The sequence below is a fragment of the Puma concolor genome, chromosome B1 (assembly GCF_028749965.1).
Source record: "Puma concolor isolate L17-30 chromosome B1, mPumCon1.1.hap2, whole genome shotgun sequence".
Lineage (NCBI taxonomy): Eukaryota > Metazoa > Chordata > Mammalia > Carnivora > Felidae > Puma > Puma concolor.
In genome coordinates, this window is record NC_141670.1 from 72,475,713 (window position 1) to 72,497,380 (window position 21,668).

The window sequence follows — 21,668 nt, forward strand, 5'->3', positions numbered from 1 at the left end:
GTATTTCTATCCCTGTCATATAGATAGTCAACTGGGGCTTAAACTGGAATTTGTACCAGAGCAGATAGTTAATAAATGGCAGTGCTGGAATTTGCTCCCAAGCTCCTAAGCCATTGCTTTTAGCCACCATTTTACTTGTCTCTATAATTTTCAGCTTAGCCACAATCAGGTACTATGTACATGTGCCCATGTACACACACACACATACACACGTACACGCACACACACAAACATGCTAGGGCCTTGTAAGTAAAAGCAATTCTATGTAATTGTCCAGAGACAAACTAGACGTGATCCTTATAAGATAAAACTTGTAACTGAGACCAAAGAATAGTTCATTTTCATCAAGAATTTGCGGCTTGCTTATAGATAACCACCCTAGGTCAAGACTGATAGGCATTTAAATTCCTTTGATAATATTTTGCACTCCCTTCATAAAAGAAATTTAACTAAGTATTGCCAATATCCAGGCCAATATAGAAAAAGAATAAAGCTCCTGTCTGATCTAAACTCTTGGTCTAATACTTACTAGAAATGAACTGAATCACTGTTTAGTCTATTTTTTCCTCCCTTCTTCTGGAAAGTTCAGGGAACTATCACTCATGTCCGCTTCAGTCCTGTGTTGACTATACCTCCCAGAACACGAGCACTGGAACTGGGAAAAGCACCTTTGCCTTTCTGGTCTAGAGGTGCTGGAAGCAGGAACCTCGCCCGAGGAAGGAGCTGGCCTACAACAGGGAAGAATAAAGCCAACACCTACAGAAAAGAAGAGATGAGACACAGAGGATCCTCAGAAGTTCCAGGAATATGGTACTCCAGGAACTGGATGCATCCCCAGGCTCCTCTCAATCCTTTGAGCTAGTGGAGTAATTGCCAAGTCCCCTCTGGGCAAACTTCAGATAGATTTCCGTCATTGGTCATCGAGAGTCCTAATAAATACGAGCAATGTTTCCAAAACAATATATGGCAAAATATCTCTTAAACTTTTTGATTGTACAACTCTTTGTGTAGAATGACACATTTTATTGCACAAAGTATTTGAAATTGCTGAAGTTTCAAGCTTATTAAAGTACAAAATGAGATAATGATTATTATGTTAAATGGTTTACCTTAAAGTGTAATTATTAGGGGACATTGAGGTTTTAATAGGAAAACCTTCTACGTACAATGTTACAATTCAGCTGAATTAATTTCTTTAATTCATTATTACAAAAATGAGTTAATAAAATTATTTACAGAATTGAATCAGAGCACCACAATGCTTACCTATATATATATATATACATATATTACATTAGGACTCTTGATGTATCATGACAACTCATAGAAAATTTTAAAAAACACAGACTGAGAAATCGATGCCTTCATAGATCTGGAGATGAGTTTAATCTGATTCATCACTGCTGAAGTAAGAGCTGTCACAATATTCAGCCGTGTAAAGGAATTTATGAATAATTGGGTTCATCTTCGGTATCCAGTGTCGGGGAACCAGATATGTTGAAAGATTAAATAAATCTACAAACACCTTGTACCTATCACTGGAAAAACACAAATATACAGATATAGATTCATTGGCATGAAATATTTAAAATTTTTCAACAAAAAAATTTCATGATTTTTTGCCATAATTAGTATTTAATATTATGTTTATATATTATAAACTACATTTTATGTATTATATATAATATATACATATATATAATTAAGGAGTATAATCATTAAGATGGCCTTATTTTCATCCCATATCCAAAGTTCACGCCATAAAACAGTATTACATGTTTCGTTGATCCTGACCAAGTTGGTTCAGATTAAAACCTAGAGTCTTATGATTGTCATGCTACCTTCATAAAGATAAGGGTGTGTTCTTGTGTCTGACTTTTAAAGGAGGGTATGCAAATTTTAAAAAATGAAAACACAGAAAATTCTTAGTTGTTCATCAGAAAATATTTTCCACCGCCAAATAGCTGTCAAGTAACTGACATGAATGGATTAATAAATTGAAGTACCATCTTAGATTCATAATAAATGTCTATAAATGTGGTTTTAACATTTACAATAGCTCTTGTGTGTGTCAAACGTTTTAACTGTTGCAGTTTAACAGCAGAAGAGCATTTGCCTTTGAGGTCAAATTAGAGTTCAAGTTCTGCTCTGTCACTTGCAACTCGTGTGATCTTGGACAAGTTGTCTAAACCTCAGTGTCTTGGTCCCTAACTCTGTAAAATAAAAACTACAATCCCTTCCTCTGACTGGGCTTTTGTAAAGACATAATGAGATCATGACACGCTAGAAATGCTAGTTGTGTTAATTATTCCCACCACCCACTGATGTGGGGGTTCATGTCCTACAGGCAATCATGTTCTGTTTCATGCTTAGAGAATGTATCCCCAGGGAAAGAGAAGGTATTGTAAGGACTGTGAAAATTCAAACCTATGAATCTTATAAATCTTTTAGTCTAGAGTTTATTCCTAGGGAAAGTGAAAATTTATAAAAATGATGAAAAATTGAGCATGCATGTTTTATAACTTGTCAATCTGAAATTGGGATAGGGATGAATAGGGATGAAAGCCATGTACAATATAAAGAATTTGGGGGACTAAATGTGAATATCTATTTATTCTGAAGCTGATTCTCCTTTCCCAAAGAGCTTTGCAAGTTTCCCTGTTTTCATATATGTCTATCTCTATATCCATCTATAATATTGTGAACATTAAGTGAGTTAAGAACACAGATGTCCTAGAAATCTCTAGCATGTTTTAAGTGCTAAATAAATATTGACCCCTTTTCTTGTAAATACTCTCTGGGCACTCTCTGGAGTAGATGGAAATAGTTTTTAGAAAATAGTCATACCAGGGAACAAACTATTTTTTCACTGTGTCATTCACCTGGGCACGAGGACATTAGTGGAATGAATGATAAGTGTTTGAGTCTAGTCCAAACTTGGGCCAGAATGAGTTGAAAACATTCCTATGTGGATGAACTCCCTCATATCTTCACAGGTCATGCAGCCACTGGTACCTTGCCCCATCTCATCTCAGGATGAACTTCCAGGACTAAGGATTTTTACAATGACCTCTCTAATAGGAATACCTTAATCTAGCCAGCATGAATGTGTTGTCAGCGGTTCAGATGGGAGCAAGTATGAATCACATTTCCTAGGTAATGCACATATATGCGGGGAAACAAAAAATCAGTGACTTCCACCAAGAAAAGCAGGTGAATTTCCCCATCTTACCTGACTGTTGAGCGCAGATACTGATAACCAGAGGACCCACCAGTGCCAGCTTTGCTGCCCAGCATTCTGTGCACCATGCACACGTGGTTATCTAGGCAAACACACAAATTAACTCCATGGATATTTTTCTGCCTTTAGTTCCACAATGGTCTAAAAACAAGGGGTTGGTAATGATTACTGCTTCTGAGAAAAGGTTCACACCTTATCATCACTTAGCCATATGGAAGGTTTACGTGTGAGAGCCAGATGAAACCTGTAGGTTGCCTGGCACCCCACTTGGTTCAGGTTACATGCATATGACTCCATCCATCATTATGTTTAGCCTGCGAACACAATAGGGAAGCTTAGGGCCGCATTATGACTTTCAGGAGCCCTTGCCACTTTTGTCTTCACGCATGGGTCCCTTCTTCCATGAAACACACACACACACACACACACACATACACACACACACATATATATGTGTGTATATATACGTATATATACACACATGCACATATGCCTATATATATGAACATATACATATGTATATATGTGCATGTGTATAAAATTATATTTTAAAATTTTGTTGGCTTAAAGCTGAATAAGTTGTGGTTATATATTAAGACACTTTTTTTAACCTATAGTTGACTTTTTCTTCTGATTATTAAATAATACATTTTCATGGGCCCCTAAAGGTACTCTGGGCCCTAGGTGTTGTGTCTGCTCTGTGTACCAGGTAAATGGCCCTGGAAGAGAGTAATTGGGCTGATTTGAAAAATAAATAAATAAATAAATAACTCGGGCTGATGTAAAAAAAAAAAAAAAAAAAAAAAAAACGTCATTCCCAATGTGAATTCCCAATTGTGAATTCCCAATTCACAAATGAGGAAAGAAAAGATAGTGGGAACAAGAGCAGACAGAGAAAAGGAGTAAAGAAACAGGATGGGGAAAAGGATTATCGAGGCTGGGTGGTAGTGTTGGGAGGTGTGGGCAGACTTACATCTCCATTTGGTCATGAGTGCGTCTATGTCCATGAGAGAAGTCAGCAACTGAAAAGGGACCTGGAATCTAGGCTCTTCCCTAAAGGAGAAATAATAAGTCTATTGAAGCAAATCCAGGGTGTTCAGAGGGGCAGGAGTTTTCTAATCTGTTGGCCCCAGAAACAAATGTGAACTTTGCCTCTTAAGAGCTGTAGCAGCTCTGGATTACTGTCTCAGTCTTAGTTTCTTCATCTCAAAAATGAAGATACTACTGCTCATCTTACAGCATTTGTGTAAAGAGTCTAGAATATTCCATATAATGTACATGAAGTAACCAGTCAGAGTCACAGCTAACATTGATTCTTATTAAACGGTAAATATACACTATCTCAGATTCACCAGCTAATACCACTCAAAAACTTCTTCTGGTCAAAGATATTAAAACATAAAAACAAAAACTGCCCTTTATTTCCTCTAATCTATATGTTTTGTCCTTTCTTCTAATCATTCAACAAATCTCAGTACATTTTCTGCTTCCAAGGCGTGAACTTGAATGGCACAGATTTAGTAGGAATTTAGGAAAAGAGTCAAAAGATTTTATTGATATTTCTGAAGAAATGAATTTAAGAAGATTAAAAAAATCAAATAAACACAAGTAAGAGGCCCAGTAAACAGAGATTTTACTTTTGTTGCTGTTTTTAACGTTTGCTAGTGTGTTCTCCATTGTTCTGACACATTTAAGTTATGACACATGAAGATGAGGCCTTTATACACATGGGAGTAGGTGGACATTTAAGGGAAACCTCAAACACTTCAGACAGTGAAGACAATTTTACTTGAAATTGCAGGATAAAGAGAACAATTTATAAAGGTGTTTTCACTTTACCCACTTGTTTTTTTAATTTCATAAAATAGGAATAACTCTACAACCTTGTGTAATGATGGGACACATTTTATGACCGAGTTTCTGAGGTAGATTACACTTTGGCTTTTTAGGACACTTAACGTCGTATGATGTATTGTAGAATTTAATTACAAAGATGTTTAATTAACTAGTGTGTGTATATATGTATATTTCTGCCCACTATAGGTATAAAATTATACTCATACTATCTAAAAGAAAAAACTAATGAACTTTCACAATTATTTTCTAAGTTTTACCCCAAACTAAATGACTTTTTAAAACTATGATTGCAATTTATAAGCTCTATGCTTTAATGTTTATTTATTTTTGAGAGAGGGAAAGAGACGGAGTGTGAGTGGGGGAGGGATAGAGAGAGAGGGAGACACAGAATCTGAAGCAGGCTTAAGACTTGAACTTACAAACCACAAGATCATGACCTGAGCCGAAGTCAGATGCTTAACCAACTGAGCCACCCAGGCACCTAAGCTTTATACTTTTTTTTTATGCTCTAAATATTTATTAACAACATTTACAATAAAAAACATACAGAACGTGAAGAAAATAGAAATAAATGGCATAGCTACATATTGAATTGACTGCTGAAAAAATAAGCTTTATACTTTTTGTGTTATCTGTATCCACTCCTCAATTTCTGCTTCTACTCTTCTAATTTGCTTTTACCTGTAAAAATATATCATCAAGGCCCCCTGAAGTGCTCTGTATGACAGTCTTCTTTCACCTGTAAGATATATAGCAAGTTTTAATTTAATGAGAAATTTAGGTCAGTCATATTAATTTTGGTCATCACCTTAAATAATTACGTTTTAAATGAAAAGTTTTATTTAAATTTTTTATTCCTTAGATTTTAAAAAGCAAACATATATACATACTTTAAATACATATGTAATACATATTATACATATACACACTTTAAATATATATGTAATATATATGCACTTTAAATTTTCAAAACCTTTAAATATAATATTAGGAAAACTTGATATAGAAAACACTTAACTTCCATGATAAAACAAATATATTTTTCAAGTCAAACCGTAAAATGACTTACTTTTAAAAAAGTTAAATAAGATTCATTCTGAGGTTCATTTGAAAGTAATTTTCTGATTCACTTAAAATCACTTAGATTACTTAAAATCACTCAGCTTCAAGGAGTACAAACCTTATATAAAATCTCATAGGGGTGCCTGGGTGGCTCAGTTGGTTAAGCATCTGACTTCAGCTCAGTCATGATCTCGCTGCTGGTGAGTTTCAGTCCTACATCTGGCTCTGTGCTGACAGCTCAGAGCCTGAAGCCTGCTTCGGATTCTGTGTCTCCCTCTCTCTCTCTCTGTCCCTCCCTCGTTCCCACTCTGTCTTTCTCTCTCTCTCTCTCTCTCAAAAGTAAAGTAAAACATTAAAACAAAATCTTATATGTGTGCTCTAATAAAAGGCTTTGCTCTATCGGCAGAAAAACAAAATTTTGCTATTCTTTACAGAGGTTTTATAGAGAACTGGGCCTAACAACATTTAAGTTTGCAGAATTTCATACTAATTTCATATACTGCTATGCCTTATACTAATGTTATAAAAATTAATATTTACTTCTATTCTTCCTGTGTGTGTGTGTGTGTGTGTGTGTGTATCTTATATAAGTTTATAACTTGTAAGGCTTATAAGTACTTTATAATAAAAGGTCCAAATACAAATGAACACAAAAATTTTAAACATATAAAAGAGTTATATAATGAAAGTATTGATTATACTGGTCAATTGGTTTCAAAAAATAATAGCCCAACGTTAATTATGCCAGAGGGGCTAAATATGTGCTTTCCCTGGTCTGCTTGGGAAACTTCTTTCCTCTGGCAAGCCACCCCAGCCCTCACAATAGTTATTCTTTTGGTCTCCTGCTGCTACTGTACTGTTTCCAATTACACCGATTGTCTTCATTTCCATCCCTATTAGGCTGTGAACTAATTGCAAACTCATATTCAATTTCTCTTGGTATCCAGCGCGGCTGATGCATATTACGAAAGCTTCTGACTAAAGTCTTTAAGATGAACTGAGCATGTGAACTTCTTCATAAGGTTGTAACAGATAAAATGAACCCAGTTCTTGTTTCTGTAAATGGAATATAAATTTTCATTTTATTTCCCCCACGTGAGGTTTGATATTTTGAGCTCACAGGCATACATTCCGGGAAAAGGATCCTTAGAATAAAATACCTTTACTGAGGAGATGTTCATGACGTTTCTCATCAAATAAGGAGAGTAACACCTCTTTTTGTTTCCGAAATTCAGCCATTTGTTCCTCCTTTTCCTCCGATTCTTCCTTAGCCTTTAGGAGAAATATTGCATTAATATTCCCAAGAGAGATTATAGATTCTTATTTTGGAAAACATCTTTTGTGAGAAACAGACTCACCAGGAGCAGAAAGGGTATACTTGGAAAACTTACTGTAACATCTAATATCACAACAAATTATGACATGGGTCTTCTTGACACTCACTGGTTCTATCCTTTTATTTAAGTTTACGTGATTTCTTAACCTCATGAGAGATTTTCATCAATATCATGAGAAATGTACTCAGATTGGGCAAAACCGGAAGTAACTACGAGTAGTCGGTAATGATCTAATTTTAGACAAGTTTTTTATCACAGGAAAGGAAATAAAGGAAAAGTTAAGAATTTCCAGTCAGAAAAACTATTAACTCTATTAATATTCTATACTCAGTATTTTATAAATATAATTTCTTAGATACTTTTCACCCTCAGATATTTGTTCATTTGATATCTATTGATTCATTTCAGGAAATTCTTACTCTTTTGCCTCCAACAAATGCTTTACTTACAACTCAATTAATTGAGCTGACACAAAAATTAGTTAACTCAATTATTTTCCATTTGTCTGAATGATGGCTCATGTGGTAAGAACTTGTAGGCACATGATTGTCAGTTAATTATTCATTTATCTAGTAAATGTCATGCTAAGGTGATAGAGATAAGGTGAGTAAAAATTGAGTTCCTTGGGCGCTTGGGTGGCTCAGTTGGTTAAGTGTCTGACTCTTGGTTTTGGTTCAGGTCATGATATTACAATAGTGCATTTGAGCCCTGCATTGGGCTCTGTGCTGACAGTGAGGAGTCTGCTTGGGATTCTCTTTCCTTCTCTCTCTTTGCCCCTCACCTTCTCTCTCTCTCTCTCTCTCTCAAAATAAATAAATACACTTAAAAAAATCGAGTTCCCTGATCTCATGCACATATTATCTGATGGGAATAAGACACACAAATAATCACCTGGGCATTACATTGCAAACATTGATAGTAGCATATAGGAGAAGCATAATGCCATGATAAATTATAGTAATGAGGAGGTAAGGGGAGATTTTTCTGAAGGAGTTTTCCTTGAGCCACAACCTGCAGAATGGGAAGGAGCCACCTGCGGAAGAATATTCCGAGCCCAGAGAAAAACATATAAAAAGACTGTGAAATGGTGGTAAATTCAAAGAACTAAATTCAACTTAAGGAAATTCAGTATGGTTGGACAACATGAGATCAGAAAACACCTTGAAGACTATGTTAAAGATGTTTACCTTCATTTTAAAAACAATAGGGAGACATGGGTTTCATGCAAAAGCAAAATGTGATCAGTTCTGCCCTTTGAGAAGATTGTTTCAACTGCAGTATGGAGAATAGATTGGGATGGAGTCATATTGGGGAGAAGTGTAGAATAGTTGAGAGAATATTATAAGTCCAGGTGAAAAGTAATAGCAGTTTGCACTTGATTGGTGGTGGTACATTCAATGGAGATATCTGGGAGCTATTTCGAAGGTAAAATTGGTAGGATTTGGTGATAACTTGAAGAAGTGATTGAGCAAGAGGGAGGTACCAAAGATCGATTGTACATTTCAGACTGGACAAACAAGATGGTTTATAAGAGAAAAACTTCTTCAACTTGTAGAAGACTAAGTTGACATGAGAGAGGAAGGAAGAGAAAATTGTTTTTAAGTTTGGTTTTATCATTATGTTTTTGAGAGGACTAGGAGGAAATTATAAAGTAAGGTGTCAAATATGTAATTTGAAATGAAAGGAGATATCAATGCTGGAGATAAATGTTTGGGAGTTATTGGCATAGTAGTAACTATTGAAACAGTGGGTATAAATGAGTTCATCTAGGGAAAGAGTAGAGAGAGAATACAGGGGTCTAAGCCAATGCATTGTGAAATCCCACCACCCACAGGTCGAAGAAAGAAAAATGAGCCAATAAAGGAAACAAATCAAGACAATAGGGCCATAGAATTAAAGGAAGACTGAATGTTATGTACCAAATCCAAGGGGGAAAAAATATTCAAGTAAGAATAAGTAGTCATTATTATTGAATGCCACTAGGAGATCAAGTAAATTAAAAATGGCCATTGAATTTACATACCTAGAGGCCATCTGTGAATGGTGGGACAAGAAGATAGACTGGTCTGGGTTGAGGATTAGATGAAAGAAAAAGAAATAATTATGCTAACTACTCTTCTAAATACCTTACCAATATTAATCTAATTAAATGCTCATAATAACTCTACAAGGTAGATACTCTTATTTTCTGTTTTACTAGGTAGATACTCTATTTTCTGTTTTACCATTAGTGAAAGTGAAGCAAAGGGAGGTTAAGTAACAGAAGAAGTTCAATGTTACAGTTATTAAGAGGTGAAGGTGGGACTTGAACCCATACAATGAGATGTCAACGTCCCTGCTGTAAGCACTACCTGATATGGCTTCTCCAGATACAGCCTCTCCAGACACAGAATTGAAATAATTCTTTCAAGAAATTTAGTAATGAAGAGAGGACGGTGGCGGAGGGGCTGTAGCTTGAGGGAAATGAGGAATCAACAGTATCTTTCTCAAGTGAAAGAAATTTGTAACTGACAGCAGTTAAGAAGGACCCAGGATATCTTTGGTTGACTGGTCTTTTGTGAGCCTACTTCTGTCTAGAATTGGTCATGATATGAAATTTTTGATAGAAATAAAAAAGGTCTATTAATCTTATATATTTATCAAACACAAAATCTTGCCCAGAATGAATTTATTACTTTAATTTCTATTGTACATAAATAAAATAAAATCAACCATGTAATATATTTTGTGTAGATGCATTTGTGAAAGAAAAAGAATATAAGAAAAATGAACGTTTAAAAGAAAATTAGGAATTTGTTAAATAAAATTTTCAATACTTTATCTGTAGTAAATATATTTACTTGTGGCATAAGTACCTGAATTCTTGTGAATTCTTCTTCCAGGCCCTTGAGAATGTTGTTTTCAAGCTTTCCCCAGAAGTTAAATCCATGTGGCTCTAAACCTGGTGTTCTTTCCAGCCACGCCTGAAGTATTATTTTTTTTAAGTAAATATATTATAAAATTTCAAATATATAAAATACATTGTACTTAACATCTATGAACTTGAAAGAGGAAATATGTCATAAGTTTTTTTGTATATAAATATTTCTCTTTCCCTTAAATTTATTCATTTAATGAATAGCAATTTATTACATTTCATTTCTTAATCTTTAAAGCAATCATATTAATAATATTTACTCTGTATTTATTAAGAAATGTGTTATTACAGAAATTCCAATTTTGTTCTATAAGTCTATGAACATATCTAAATGTTGTTTTAATGAAGTCTTCTGGTTTATTCTCAAAATACCTTATGTCTTAGGATATGAAGGAATTATGACATGCATATCATATGATCTCTTCTAAATGTAGGAGCATGGTATCTAGGCAACTTTGAAATCTGAAATCAACTAAACAGTTATTTTAAGAGTCCACAAACCTTTTTTTTTTTTTTTTTTACATATACAAGACTTTTTAATGTAGAAATGAAACAAAATTTGTGCACCTATGGATTCTCATCTGACCTATTTTTGGTTTTGAAATTAACTTTGTGACTCTTTCCCTCTGTATCTTTATGAGCTGTTATTTGGAGTTATATATACTATATTAACCTAAGTCCACATTTACAATACCCAGGGGATCCGTGTGCAAAGTATAAGTCACTAAAAGAAATTTTTAATTTGCAAAGGAAAAACCCTTGTGAAGGAAATCAAGACCATATAATCTTTATTTAATAATTTACTTGTGAAAAAACAGTAATCCCTCAAGACCTTTTATAGACCCATGGGGAATTAAGATATGAAAGGAACAAATTCTGAAGATTATACTCTTAGTAATTTAGTTTAATTGAGAAAAACACACAACTTGTGGAACTTTTCAATAATGGAATATTTTAGAGAATAAAGCTCACTGAATAATTAACTACACTCGGTGTTAAAATCAGCTAGTTAAATGTTGTTTAGCAGGGTTGTTTAAAGGAATTGTTTTATAAGATAAGAAGGTGATTAAATATTAACATAGAGTTGTTATATAAATATTTCTGAAATTCTCAAGGGAGTTCTTAATAGTTTAAATATTTCAATTACTTGAGTTGAAGCATTCCTTTAAAGTCTTTCTGTTCTTATTTACCATGAATGTGACAAAACCTTTGAGTTTTAAAACTTCCATGTAGCAGAAGCGCAATTAACAAGATGTGGGGAGTTAGACTTTAGAGACAGTATTTGAGCATGTACCTCCACTAGTTGAAGTAGTGTTTTTTCCTGCTCGGATTTAAGTAGCAGTTCATTATCTTCTCCTCTGAAGTTATCACGATAATGTCTTCTGTTGTAAGGGACCCTCAAACTCTGAAGAACACCTATCTTGTTTTCTAACAGTCGGAATTGCAAACTCTGGAAGCCTGAGGCTGGAGACAAGTACTCTCTTTGAGAATAAAAGGAGGAAGGGAAGAGAAAAGAAAGATGACAGGAGTTGACATTGTAAATCACTGTAATGCTTTCTTCTGTTGTGAAAGATCGTTAGTTTTACTCTCTTGGACATCACCGAGAACACATAACTGCCTAGAGTTGGACCTGGGGTTTGATCTTCCCAAAGAAAGAAAATTGAGCTACCTAAACATCACTGTTGCTGTCAGTTAATCAATTTAAAGACGGCATGTCTATATCGTTTGGGAAATGGCATATATGTGTGTGTGTTATATATATATATATACACACACACACGTATAGATACATATATGTTTATGTGTTTGTGTACCAATTTGTTTCCTAAGGTAAAGACAGGTGTACATTGAACAGTGTTTTTATTCTATAGTGCTGAAAGATTCTTTATAAATATTATTTAATCCCTCTTAAAATTTATATTCTTGGATGTTATTATTGATCTCACTACCTAGTATTAAGTATACCAACGAGATCCTACCAGTAAAACAAATGAGATATTGCCTCACACAAAACAGGCAATCAAAAAATGTTCTTACTCCCACCCCACAACCACCCAAACTCTTCTATCCTTCTGAGCTTCCTTCATCTAATTGGTTGTAAGTCTTCAAATTTTTAAATCCACCACAAGGGATTTTTAAACCCCTGACTGTCACACATGTTGGAGACAGCCTATTACATCATTAAATTCACCTGGTACTCTTAAAGAAAATCTCTTCTCAAATTTTGGCATGAAAAAAACCTTTTAAAAAGTACAAATATGGCTTTGCCCGCCTGGAAATGCACAGCTAAAATTTATAGTTCAATTCATAACTTAAACTGACAGTTTTGTTGACAGGCATCCCATCAACTCTTGTTTCTCTTTTATTTTTAGTTTTTAATTTCTTTTTAATTTAGTTGTATGTATTGTATCAGCCACGTTAGCCATTTTGATAAGTTGTCTAAAATTCATTGCTGTGGCTTCTTGGCCTTTTGGCTAAGATCAAGTGTAACGTTCTTTTGAGATAAAAACAGGGCACAAAAAATGAATTGAGATTAAGCTATCATAATATTATGTCCATATGTAAAAGTGAGTGATGAATGATTTTTAATAACTTCTCAAATGCTTTGAGATTAAGATCCCCGCATGTTTATAGTGACACAGGGTCAGGAGGACAGGCTTCTTACTCAAAGAGCACATGGCACACATGTTCTCTTCTTACCCCACTGGAATGGAAAGGTAAACCGCGCTGCATTATTACAAAGCCACATGTACACACCTGAAATCATTGAAGTCCAAGGCTGTCATCGTTTCCAGAACAGAAAATTGCTGCACCAGTAGCTTAAGGATCACTGCCACTCGGTGCATTCGAGTAACAACCTTAAGCATGTTCCTTTCATCCCTAACCTGAGAGTTAAGAAATGAAACATTGAGTAATCGGTTCTGATTTCTAGAAGATCCAAGATAGACTACAAACCACAGTGCATTCCTATTAACTTTCTCTCTATTTTAAAGAGGAACACTGGAATTAACATTTGCCATCCATATATATTGAATATGAATAGCAACTATAAGTTGTGTGCAAAGATTGTGTGCAAAATTGGAATCGGTAGTCTTTTTTCTTTCAACGTTTATTTATTTTTGAGACACAGAGAGAGACAGACTGTGAGTGGAGGAGGTGAAAAGAGAGATGGAGACACAGATTCCTAAGCAGACTCCAGGCTCTGAGCTGTCAGCACAGAGCCCAACGTGGGGCTTGAACCCACAAACCATGAGATCGTGACCTGAGCCGAAGTCAGACGCTCAACCGACTGAGCCACCCAGGCACTCCCATTAGTCTTTCTTTAAAATAGAAAATTATACGGAAGCAAGTGAGAAGTCAATTTTGGAACCCAATGTCCAATGATTTCAAAGTAAATTTCTCTCTTAGTTTGTTTCTAGAAATACAGGTCAAAGAAACATGGACACTTCTGTGTTAGGGTTAAGCAACACCTTGACAAATCTGCTCTTTACTGAGGGCCCAGAAGTTGCCTTTAACATAAATGGGAATTGTATACATATGTGTAGGAAGAGTACTGTCTGTGCAGAGTTCTCTAGGAGCAGGGGCTCAAAGGCAAGGACCTCAGGCTGTGTGCTGCTTGGGGAAGGTGTGTGGGAGCAAGAGGCAGGTTGGGAGGTGGGGAAGTGCCCTTCAGCTCTGCTCTGCTCTCCTCCCACTCTTGAGCCTCTCCAGGCTTTCCCTCTGTATTCCCTTCTTCCTCTTCTCTTTTCTCTTTTTCTTTCTTCTACTACTCTCTTCCTGCCTCTTCCTTTCTTACTGTTTCACTTCCTCATCATTGTTCCTATCTTCCTACAGCAAATATTCATTACAAATACAATCCTGAGGGGCGCCTGGGTGGCTCAGTCGGTTAAGCGTCTGACTTTGGCTCAGGTCATGATCTCACAGTTTGTGAGTTCAGGTCCCACATCGCTGTCTGTGCTGACAGCTCAGAGAGCCTAGAGCCTACTTTGGATTCTGTGTCTCCCTCTCTCTCTGCCCTCCTTCCCTTGCTCATGCTTTGTCTCTCTCTCTCCCTCTCTCTCAAAAATAAACATTAAAAAAAAAAAAAAAGAAAAGAAATACAATCCTGATACCTTTTAACTAAAGGATCTATATTAGCTATATTGGCAATCTACCATCATACATAACAACTTTCTTCAAGGGGGAAAAAAAAATCAAGTTCTAAACAAGGGGCCTGAAACTGAAATTTGAAAGGACCCTTAGAGCCATGTGTAGCTGGAAGGCAGCAATGGCATGGGGAAAGTATCACTACATTCGTGTCCACTCAGAAAAGTTTTTTAAATGTTTCTGCTAAGTAATAATTCCCTCGTTAGTATTGTTTTTCTAATTAACAGTATGTTTCTACATTCTCCAAATATATATATATATATATATATATATATATATATAAATCCAATATTGTGATATAATAACTCACATGGCCGTTCTGAAAGATCTCTCGGACAGAATCTAATTCCCAGAGGATTTGCTTAAACCAGAGTTCATAAGCTGCAACGAGAAAAATCATTGTCAATTGAAAAGTTATGGGGCACTTCTTGACCAGAATCGCATGAAAGATATGGCTAACACATTGAAAAAGAAATAAAATGTCATTTAAAAATAATAAATGCCAATACAGCCTTATTTTATGCTAAAAATGCGTATCAGTTATAATGTTATCATAGCCTTCTTTTTTCGATGTTTTAATATGCCAGTCACTTTATCTGCAAGCTTTATATTCATTATTATTATTTTGATTTCTCTCAACAAATATGTTGTCTAGGTCTTTTAATATATAGCACACAATCTAATTCTAACTTCCTGTTCGGATGCTGAAGATGTGTGGAAAAGCAGTGATACTCAGCTCCATCTATAAACTGAGACATTAATGGCCACTAACCTAATGAATATGACAAAATTTTGGTTTCTAGAGGCTTCGAATATTATGGGAGGACAAGCTCATGAATGGTCTAAAACTTCATTATACTCTTCTGCTCCCCTCAGTACCTAGGACAGGGCTTGGCATAAGATAAACCATGGCTAATTATTTTATGAATAAATGAATTAAGTAGCCAGTGTAGTTGTTACATGAGTATAGAATATCAATAATCCTAGAGATTCCTAGTGCATTCTATTTGGTGCTATTGTTTGGGTAAAGGGCATGTTTCTGTACTAATTACAGGAATCAAATTATAATTTTAAATTATATTTAAGGAGACCTTCAGGGATTTAATTTTCATATTTGGACAAAGAACAAATCAAATATTTATTAATCGGTTTCTGTATCTTTTTCTCAAATTTTATTTTGTGTGGCTTGTTCTGTGACCCACTGGCCACGTGTTGTAGCTGAAGGATGGAAGGAAAGTCTCCCTATCAAATAATGATACTTCCATTTTTTGAATGCTTATTATGTGCCACACCTTGGGCTAAGGGCTCAAGGCACATTAACTCATTTCGTCTTCACAAGAACTCTATGAACAAGAAGATAAAGTCATTCTCTCCATTTTATAGACAGAGAAGTAGAATCATTGGTCAAGACACCTGACCAAAGTCACACAATTTATAATGGTAGAGGTGGGATTCTAAATAATTTTCTGTCCCCAAATTTGTGCTACCCTGCCACAATTCCTCTTCTACTGATTTTGTCTTGGCCTAAGTCACCAATAAAAATGTAAACATGAAAACAGGAGAAGTAACAACACATCAAGCCACTTATTTTCCATCTTTATTTTTTCACTCTGAGGACTTGCTCATTTTAACCAGCCAGTTAAACAACCATTTGAGGAAAAGATACAAAGAACTGGTAGGAAAAAGAAGCATGTTTAGAAATGGGGCACTGGTTACCATGAGACATTGGTCATGGTCGGACATTCGATAATATTATGACACCAACAATCTTAGAGTAAATTTTAATATTCTGGGGTCATGGACCTCTTTAAGATACATATTCATGAAATTTTGAACACAATTTTAAGAGTTCAGGGACTTTCTAAACTCCCAAAGTCATGGATTCCTAATTTAAAAGCCACTGCCCAGAGGTAAGAAGTCTGGAGAGAATAAACATACATTTTAGTCAAATTTAACATTTACATTTAGTACCAGATTTATATACGATTATGTAAAGTCACAATACATTTGAGTGATCTATTTCTTGAAAATAGTTTTTTAAAGTTGCAAGTTGAAAAATAGTAACTTGTTAGCTTGCAATTTTTTTGTGAATTACAAGAGACAGAAAGTTTCCTTGGATTTAGGAAAAAGAGAAAGTCCTCCCTGATCCACATAACAGTAAAAAAACCATAAAGAAGACAGTTATAAACCCTAGAAGGATGCCTTATGAGAATTTACCTGGCAGTAAAATATTCTCAAGGATTTCTAACAGAAGTGATTTTTTAGTCTTTGGCCATCTTATAGTTAAAAGAATTGTAGTTTCCTCATTATTGTTGGGAAATGCCTGTGGAATAGTTACTGTCCAACCTTTTGTTCAACTTACCTTGATGAGTTATGATAAAAAGATGTTCGTCATGGATTTTATTTCCTTTTATTTCACTTTGAAGTTCTTGTGCGTTCAAAACCTTTTCCAACTTTAAACAAAAAATAGAAAGGCCAATTTTGTATAAACTTCCATAAGATGGATAAATCATGGGGATCTAATATATAGCATGGGGATTATAGTTAATAAACTGTTGCTAAGAGAGTAGGTCTTAAATGTCCTCACCACAAAGAGGAAATGGTAATTATGTGACGCCATGCAGATGTTAGCTAGTGTTATGATGGTAATCATTTTGCAATATATGTGTGTCAAATTAACATGTTATATAATTCAAATTTACACAATGTTATACATCAGTTATATTTCAATAAGGCTAAAAAAAGATTTTAAAAAAGAAGGATTAATTTTGAAATTGTAAAACTTGGTTTTTTTTTTTATTAATTTTAATAAGAAGTAGAATACAAGGGGCTCCTGGGTGGCTCAGTCAGTTGAGCATCCAACTTTGGCTCAGGTCATGATCTCATGGGTTCATGAGTTCAAGCCCCACATTGTGCTTGCTGCACTGAAACTACTGTCAGGGTGAGTCCCTCAAATCCTCTGTCCCCCTCCTTCTGCCCCTCCCCCACTTGCGTTCTCTCTATTTCACTCTCTCTCTCAAAATTAAGTAAACATTAAAAAAAAAAAAGTAGAATATGATAATGAAAAAAAATTCCCCAGTTCCCAAATTCTCAGGAAGCAATCTATTTTTTCAACAGTGCATGAGTCTTATAAAGAATGAGTTAAATTTATGATTTTTATTCTCTTCAGAAGAAACTATACTTGGTAGGATTCTATCATAAAAAATACCATTACACTCAGTGAGAAATCATATCCCTCTGCCTTTTGAAATGAGTATGATAAAAATTTGGTCACTTGCTGAGCTCACTGTTCTTCCGCTCTTTTGTTCCCTAAGAGCCTATTCTAAGAAGATCTTAACATTCTTTATCAGCTCATCCTCAGCAACCCATCAATGAAAGCATCAAAGGGTCTAAATATTTCACTTCTTAAAAAATATGGAGGGAAAAGTGGGTGATGGGCATTGAGGAGGGCACTTGTTGGGATGAGCACTGGGTATTGTATGGAAACCAATCTGTCAATAAAGTCTATTAAAAAAAAAAATATATATATATATATATATATATGACAAACACGCTGTAAATTGACCCCAGACTTATTGCCAAAGACCTCATTTGTAATATCCCTCTTTCATTTACTAACGATTTCAAGAAAACATGTACCTTCAACATTTCTACTTTATGATAAAGGATTTAATAAATAAATTTTTCTGGATACATTCGCAATTACCTAGGCTGGGATTTAGTGACTATGTCTTATTTACACAAGTTGTGAAATGCCTGCCAGTTATCTACACTTTATCTTATCATTTACACTCTTCTGCTCAAGATAATGTCCTCTGCTTCTATTGTATCTCTGCCAGAGAGGTGAATTTTCACATATGAGTTTCTTGAATTATTCTTTAAAAAGCTGAAAAGGCATACATTCCGTGAAAAGGGATATCATTAGGTCCAGAAAACTTTTTGGTGACTGAGAGAAAAAAAAACACAAAAAATCCCAAAACATGAAAATGTCACTTTGTGGAATTTAGCACCTAACAATGGAGGCTGAACACTGTAAGGGCTCTCCCACTTACATGCAGGTAGTTTCCGTAGATAAGTCCTCCTTTGCCGGCTCTATTCACACCGGTTTGTGATTTGTCGTCTTCACTGCCTTCTATGGACAATTTTTTAAAAGCACATCTACAGATTAAATAAGTGAGGAGAAAACAGGAGATCTTGAGACAGCGTAATAACTAACAATAGGATAGTCAAAATTCTCCTACTGTTTTTAAAGTTGATTTTCTAACAAGAGAATATGGGCGACAATTTTCAATGCATTTGAAATTCAGAAATTGAAGCGTTCTTACTTGGCATTTCTAAGTGCCTAACCATACTTAAAATAGAGGTAAATACTCACCCAAAGTTGTTTCCTAAAAATGGGCACCCACTCATGGTGAAAATGTACCGTCTGAGAAGCTCCAAGGTTTGACTCTGAACAGGTGATATCACTGACCTTCCCAGATGTTCCACAGAGGCCTTTTATATATCCTCCTCGCTCTGCACCAGCCAATCAGTTCTCTCTCTGTGCTCTTAGGTAGGCTCTAGTTTCAACTGGTACAGAAGCTGAACTCTGTAAACTTTAGTGTGGATCTGTGTGGGGGCCAGTTTGTTTGCTAAAAAAAAGTGAGTATTCTGCCAAACCAGGTCATTTGACTAGCTAAGTTCTGCTTTTATATCCAAAATAACAAACATTAAATAAAGCAATGGAGGCTATTTTTTAAAGACATTTAATTACTCTATTCCAATAAAACATTTGGCATAATGTTTTAGGATATGTAATATAATGAGCTTGTAAAAAACAAGTTATTTATTCTCCCAGTCTCATATTTCTATATTCTTACAAGTGCTAAGCCAAAAGCTGAACTTGGGTGTCTCTGGAAGACGAAATTCATTATATGACAAAGGCAGGGTACATGCTCAAACCTCATTTCTGTCTCGTGTTCCCTGGGCTTCTGGCCTGAATCTCATCTAAAAGTTACCAGCAGTTGGGTCGTTTGTTGTATTGTATTGGAACTTAAACGGACATTGTTAATTTATTGCTTACCTGTAGCATAGCATTTGTAGGACACTGGGAGTCATCCACACTAGGGTACTTTATAGATCATGTAAAAACAGTAATAAAGTGCCCACAATTTGAGACAATGTCGGTGATAAAATATTTTTCCCAGAAAACATTATTTATTTGTCCAAGTTCTAAACTATGGCTTTAAAAACTATTGAGCCAGGGTAGAAACTCCATCACCCTGTTCTTGGTACACCACTGCTACATGTTAAGAACTACATATACAGCCAGCATTTCCCATGTATTTAACCCTCAGAATGGTCATCTGATGTCAAATTCACCAAAATAATTAGACGTCAGATATTTCATTTTTAGTCTTGGCTCTGCCACTGATGAATTGTGTGCCATGGGAAAAAGTGATTTAACTTCCATACATGATCAGCTACCAAATGGAAGTGGTTCAATACTCATCAGAATTCTGAAGGTCCCAATCCACCCTGAAATCTTGATTTTTATGTTATAATGTTTAATGCAGCCTTACAGAAAGAGAAACAGCATGAACATGCCATGCCATAAAGAGAACTGGGAAATCGGCGAAACCATACCCTAAACCCCTCCTATTCCCTTTGGGTTTTTACAGGTGACTCTGGCATTGCTCACACAGTGGGGAGGGGTTGTCTGCAAAAGAGGCAGAGCGCCCTTTCTTAGTGCCCTGCCCATGGTGTCTGGAAGCAGAAAATATTTAATAACTTCCCTTTCAACACATGGTTGTACAACTCGGTATGTGTTTACAAAGAATATAGGTAAATTATTTATTCGACTCTCTTTAAGTCTTTTGGGTTGAGAAGCGTTCTTCCCTTAAAGGTGAACATACTAGTGAAAGAAATAAGGAGATGTTCTTTTCACTACAAATTAGAAAAAAGTAGATATTTTTGAAGCAACACCGTTTTCTTTTTTCTTTTTTAAATAGGATTCCACTTGGGTTTTCTAAGTAGTGTCAATTCAGTGGTTAACCTTAGCAACCCAGGCACCAATTACTCAAGGATTTGAATTTAGTGCATCAGGGAAATTATAAATTAATCTAAGAAAAGCTTGTTTCCTTCAGCCAGGAAAGTAACCGACAATGCCTCAAATACATATATTCCCTTTAATTTTTGCAATCAAAACTGTTATAAAATATATGACTGGTTGTATACACACACACACACACACACACACACACACACACATATATATACACATATACATAAAATGTTGCCACTTGGAAACCAATTTCTCAATGTGATGTTTACCTCAGATTGAGAAATCTTTCTTCATGATCAGATGTAAAACCTCTATAACCAATATAGTCTTTGCTGCCCCAAGATATTTTATGTACAGATATTTTACACAGATCTCCCAGAAATACACGTCAACTCAAAGAATCAAATTTGGCGATGACATCCTCAGGCGTTATAGCAGGTAACTACAGAACCTACTGGTACAAGGCAAGGATTTGTAGTAACTTCTAATCTCATTATACACCCATATGCATATAATTTTCTGTTGTACACATTAATTACAGAAGGGATACATTAAAGGTAATATCGACTGATAAGCATGCTTAGAAGACATGAGTCATGACCAATTCTGGGCCTAAAACAGACTCTAGAAACCATCTAACCTGTTTTAGGAGTAAAAATACCTAAAACTTGAGAGATAAGATGACTTTTTTCCTCACATATGTCATAAAAAATATTAAAAACAATTAAGACTACTAAAACCAAAACCTACATCTCTCGTTCTTCCCTTGTGATTTTAAAGGATAGGATATAGAGAAGTGAGCTTGTGAGATGAAACAGAGGCAAGAATTAGCAGGATCTGGCGTTGGGCAAAATTTAGAAAGTGAATAGGAATTTTCTTATTTCTTCAATCATCACCGTATTGGTTTCCAAATAAAAGGCTATATGAACCTGTTAACCCATTATAGAATGTTCCATTTTATTCTTTCCCATAATCCTCATAGCTTAGAACTAGCCCTGCCCTGTACCCAACTGTTCACATTTTTCTTTGTCAACAGTTAAAGATTGTGGTAGACATAGAAACACT

The 21,668-nt window shown here is 35.2% G+C and overlaps 1 protein-coding gene across 1 annotated transcript; it reads right to left on the bottom strand.

Moving 5' to 3' along the window:
- Positions 1–1,002: 1,002 nt before the first annotated feature.
- Positions 1,003–19,089, bottom strand: TDO2 (tryptophan 2,3-dioxygenase). The gene is made up of 12 exons (XM_025921955.2): positions 18,936–19,089; positions 18,613–18,718; positions 16,923–17,013; positions 14,871–14,941; positions 13,172–13,299; positions 11,709–11,895; positions 10,353–10,460; positions 7,321–7,432; positions 5,780–5,837; positions 4,215–4,294; positions 3,233–3,323; positions 1,003–1,538 (listed from the first exon to the last, which is right to left on the bottom strand). Exons 1-12 carry the CDS (start codon positions 18,968–18,970, stop codon positions 1,385–1,387), a joined length of 1,221 nt encoding a protein of 406 aa, XP_025777740.1. The 5' UTR covers positions 18,971–19,089; the 3' UTR covers positions 1,003–1,384.
- Positions 19,090–21,668: the final 2,579 nt, after the last annotated feature.

Excerpts from the sequence above, each read along its gene's own strand:
- TDO2 (XM_025921955.2), bottom strand. The coding sequence starts at position 18,970 with ATGAGTGGGTGCCCATTTTTAGGAAACAACTTTGG. Across the intron at positions 17,014-18,612 it reads TCTACGGAAACTACCTGCAT|TTGGAAAAGGTTTTGAACGC; the intron begins GTAAGTGGGAGA and ends TTTTGTTTAAAG. Across the intron at positions 11,896-13,171 it reads TTGGACTTCAATGATTTCAG|AGAGTACTTGTCTCCAGCCT; the intron begins GTGTGTACATGT and ends TTATTCTCAAAG.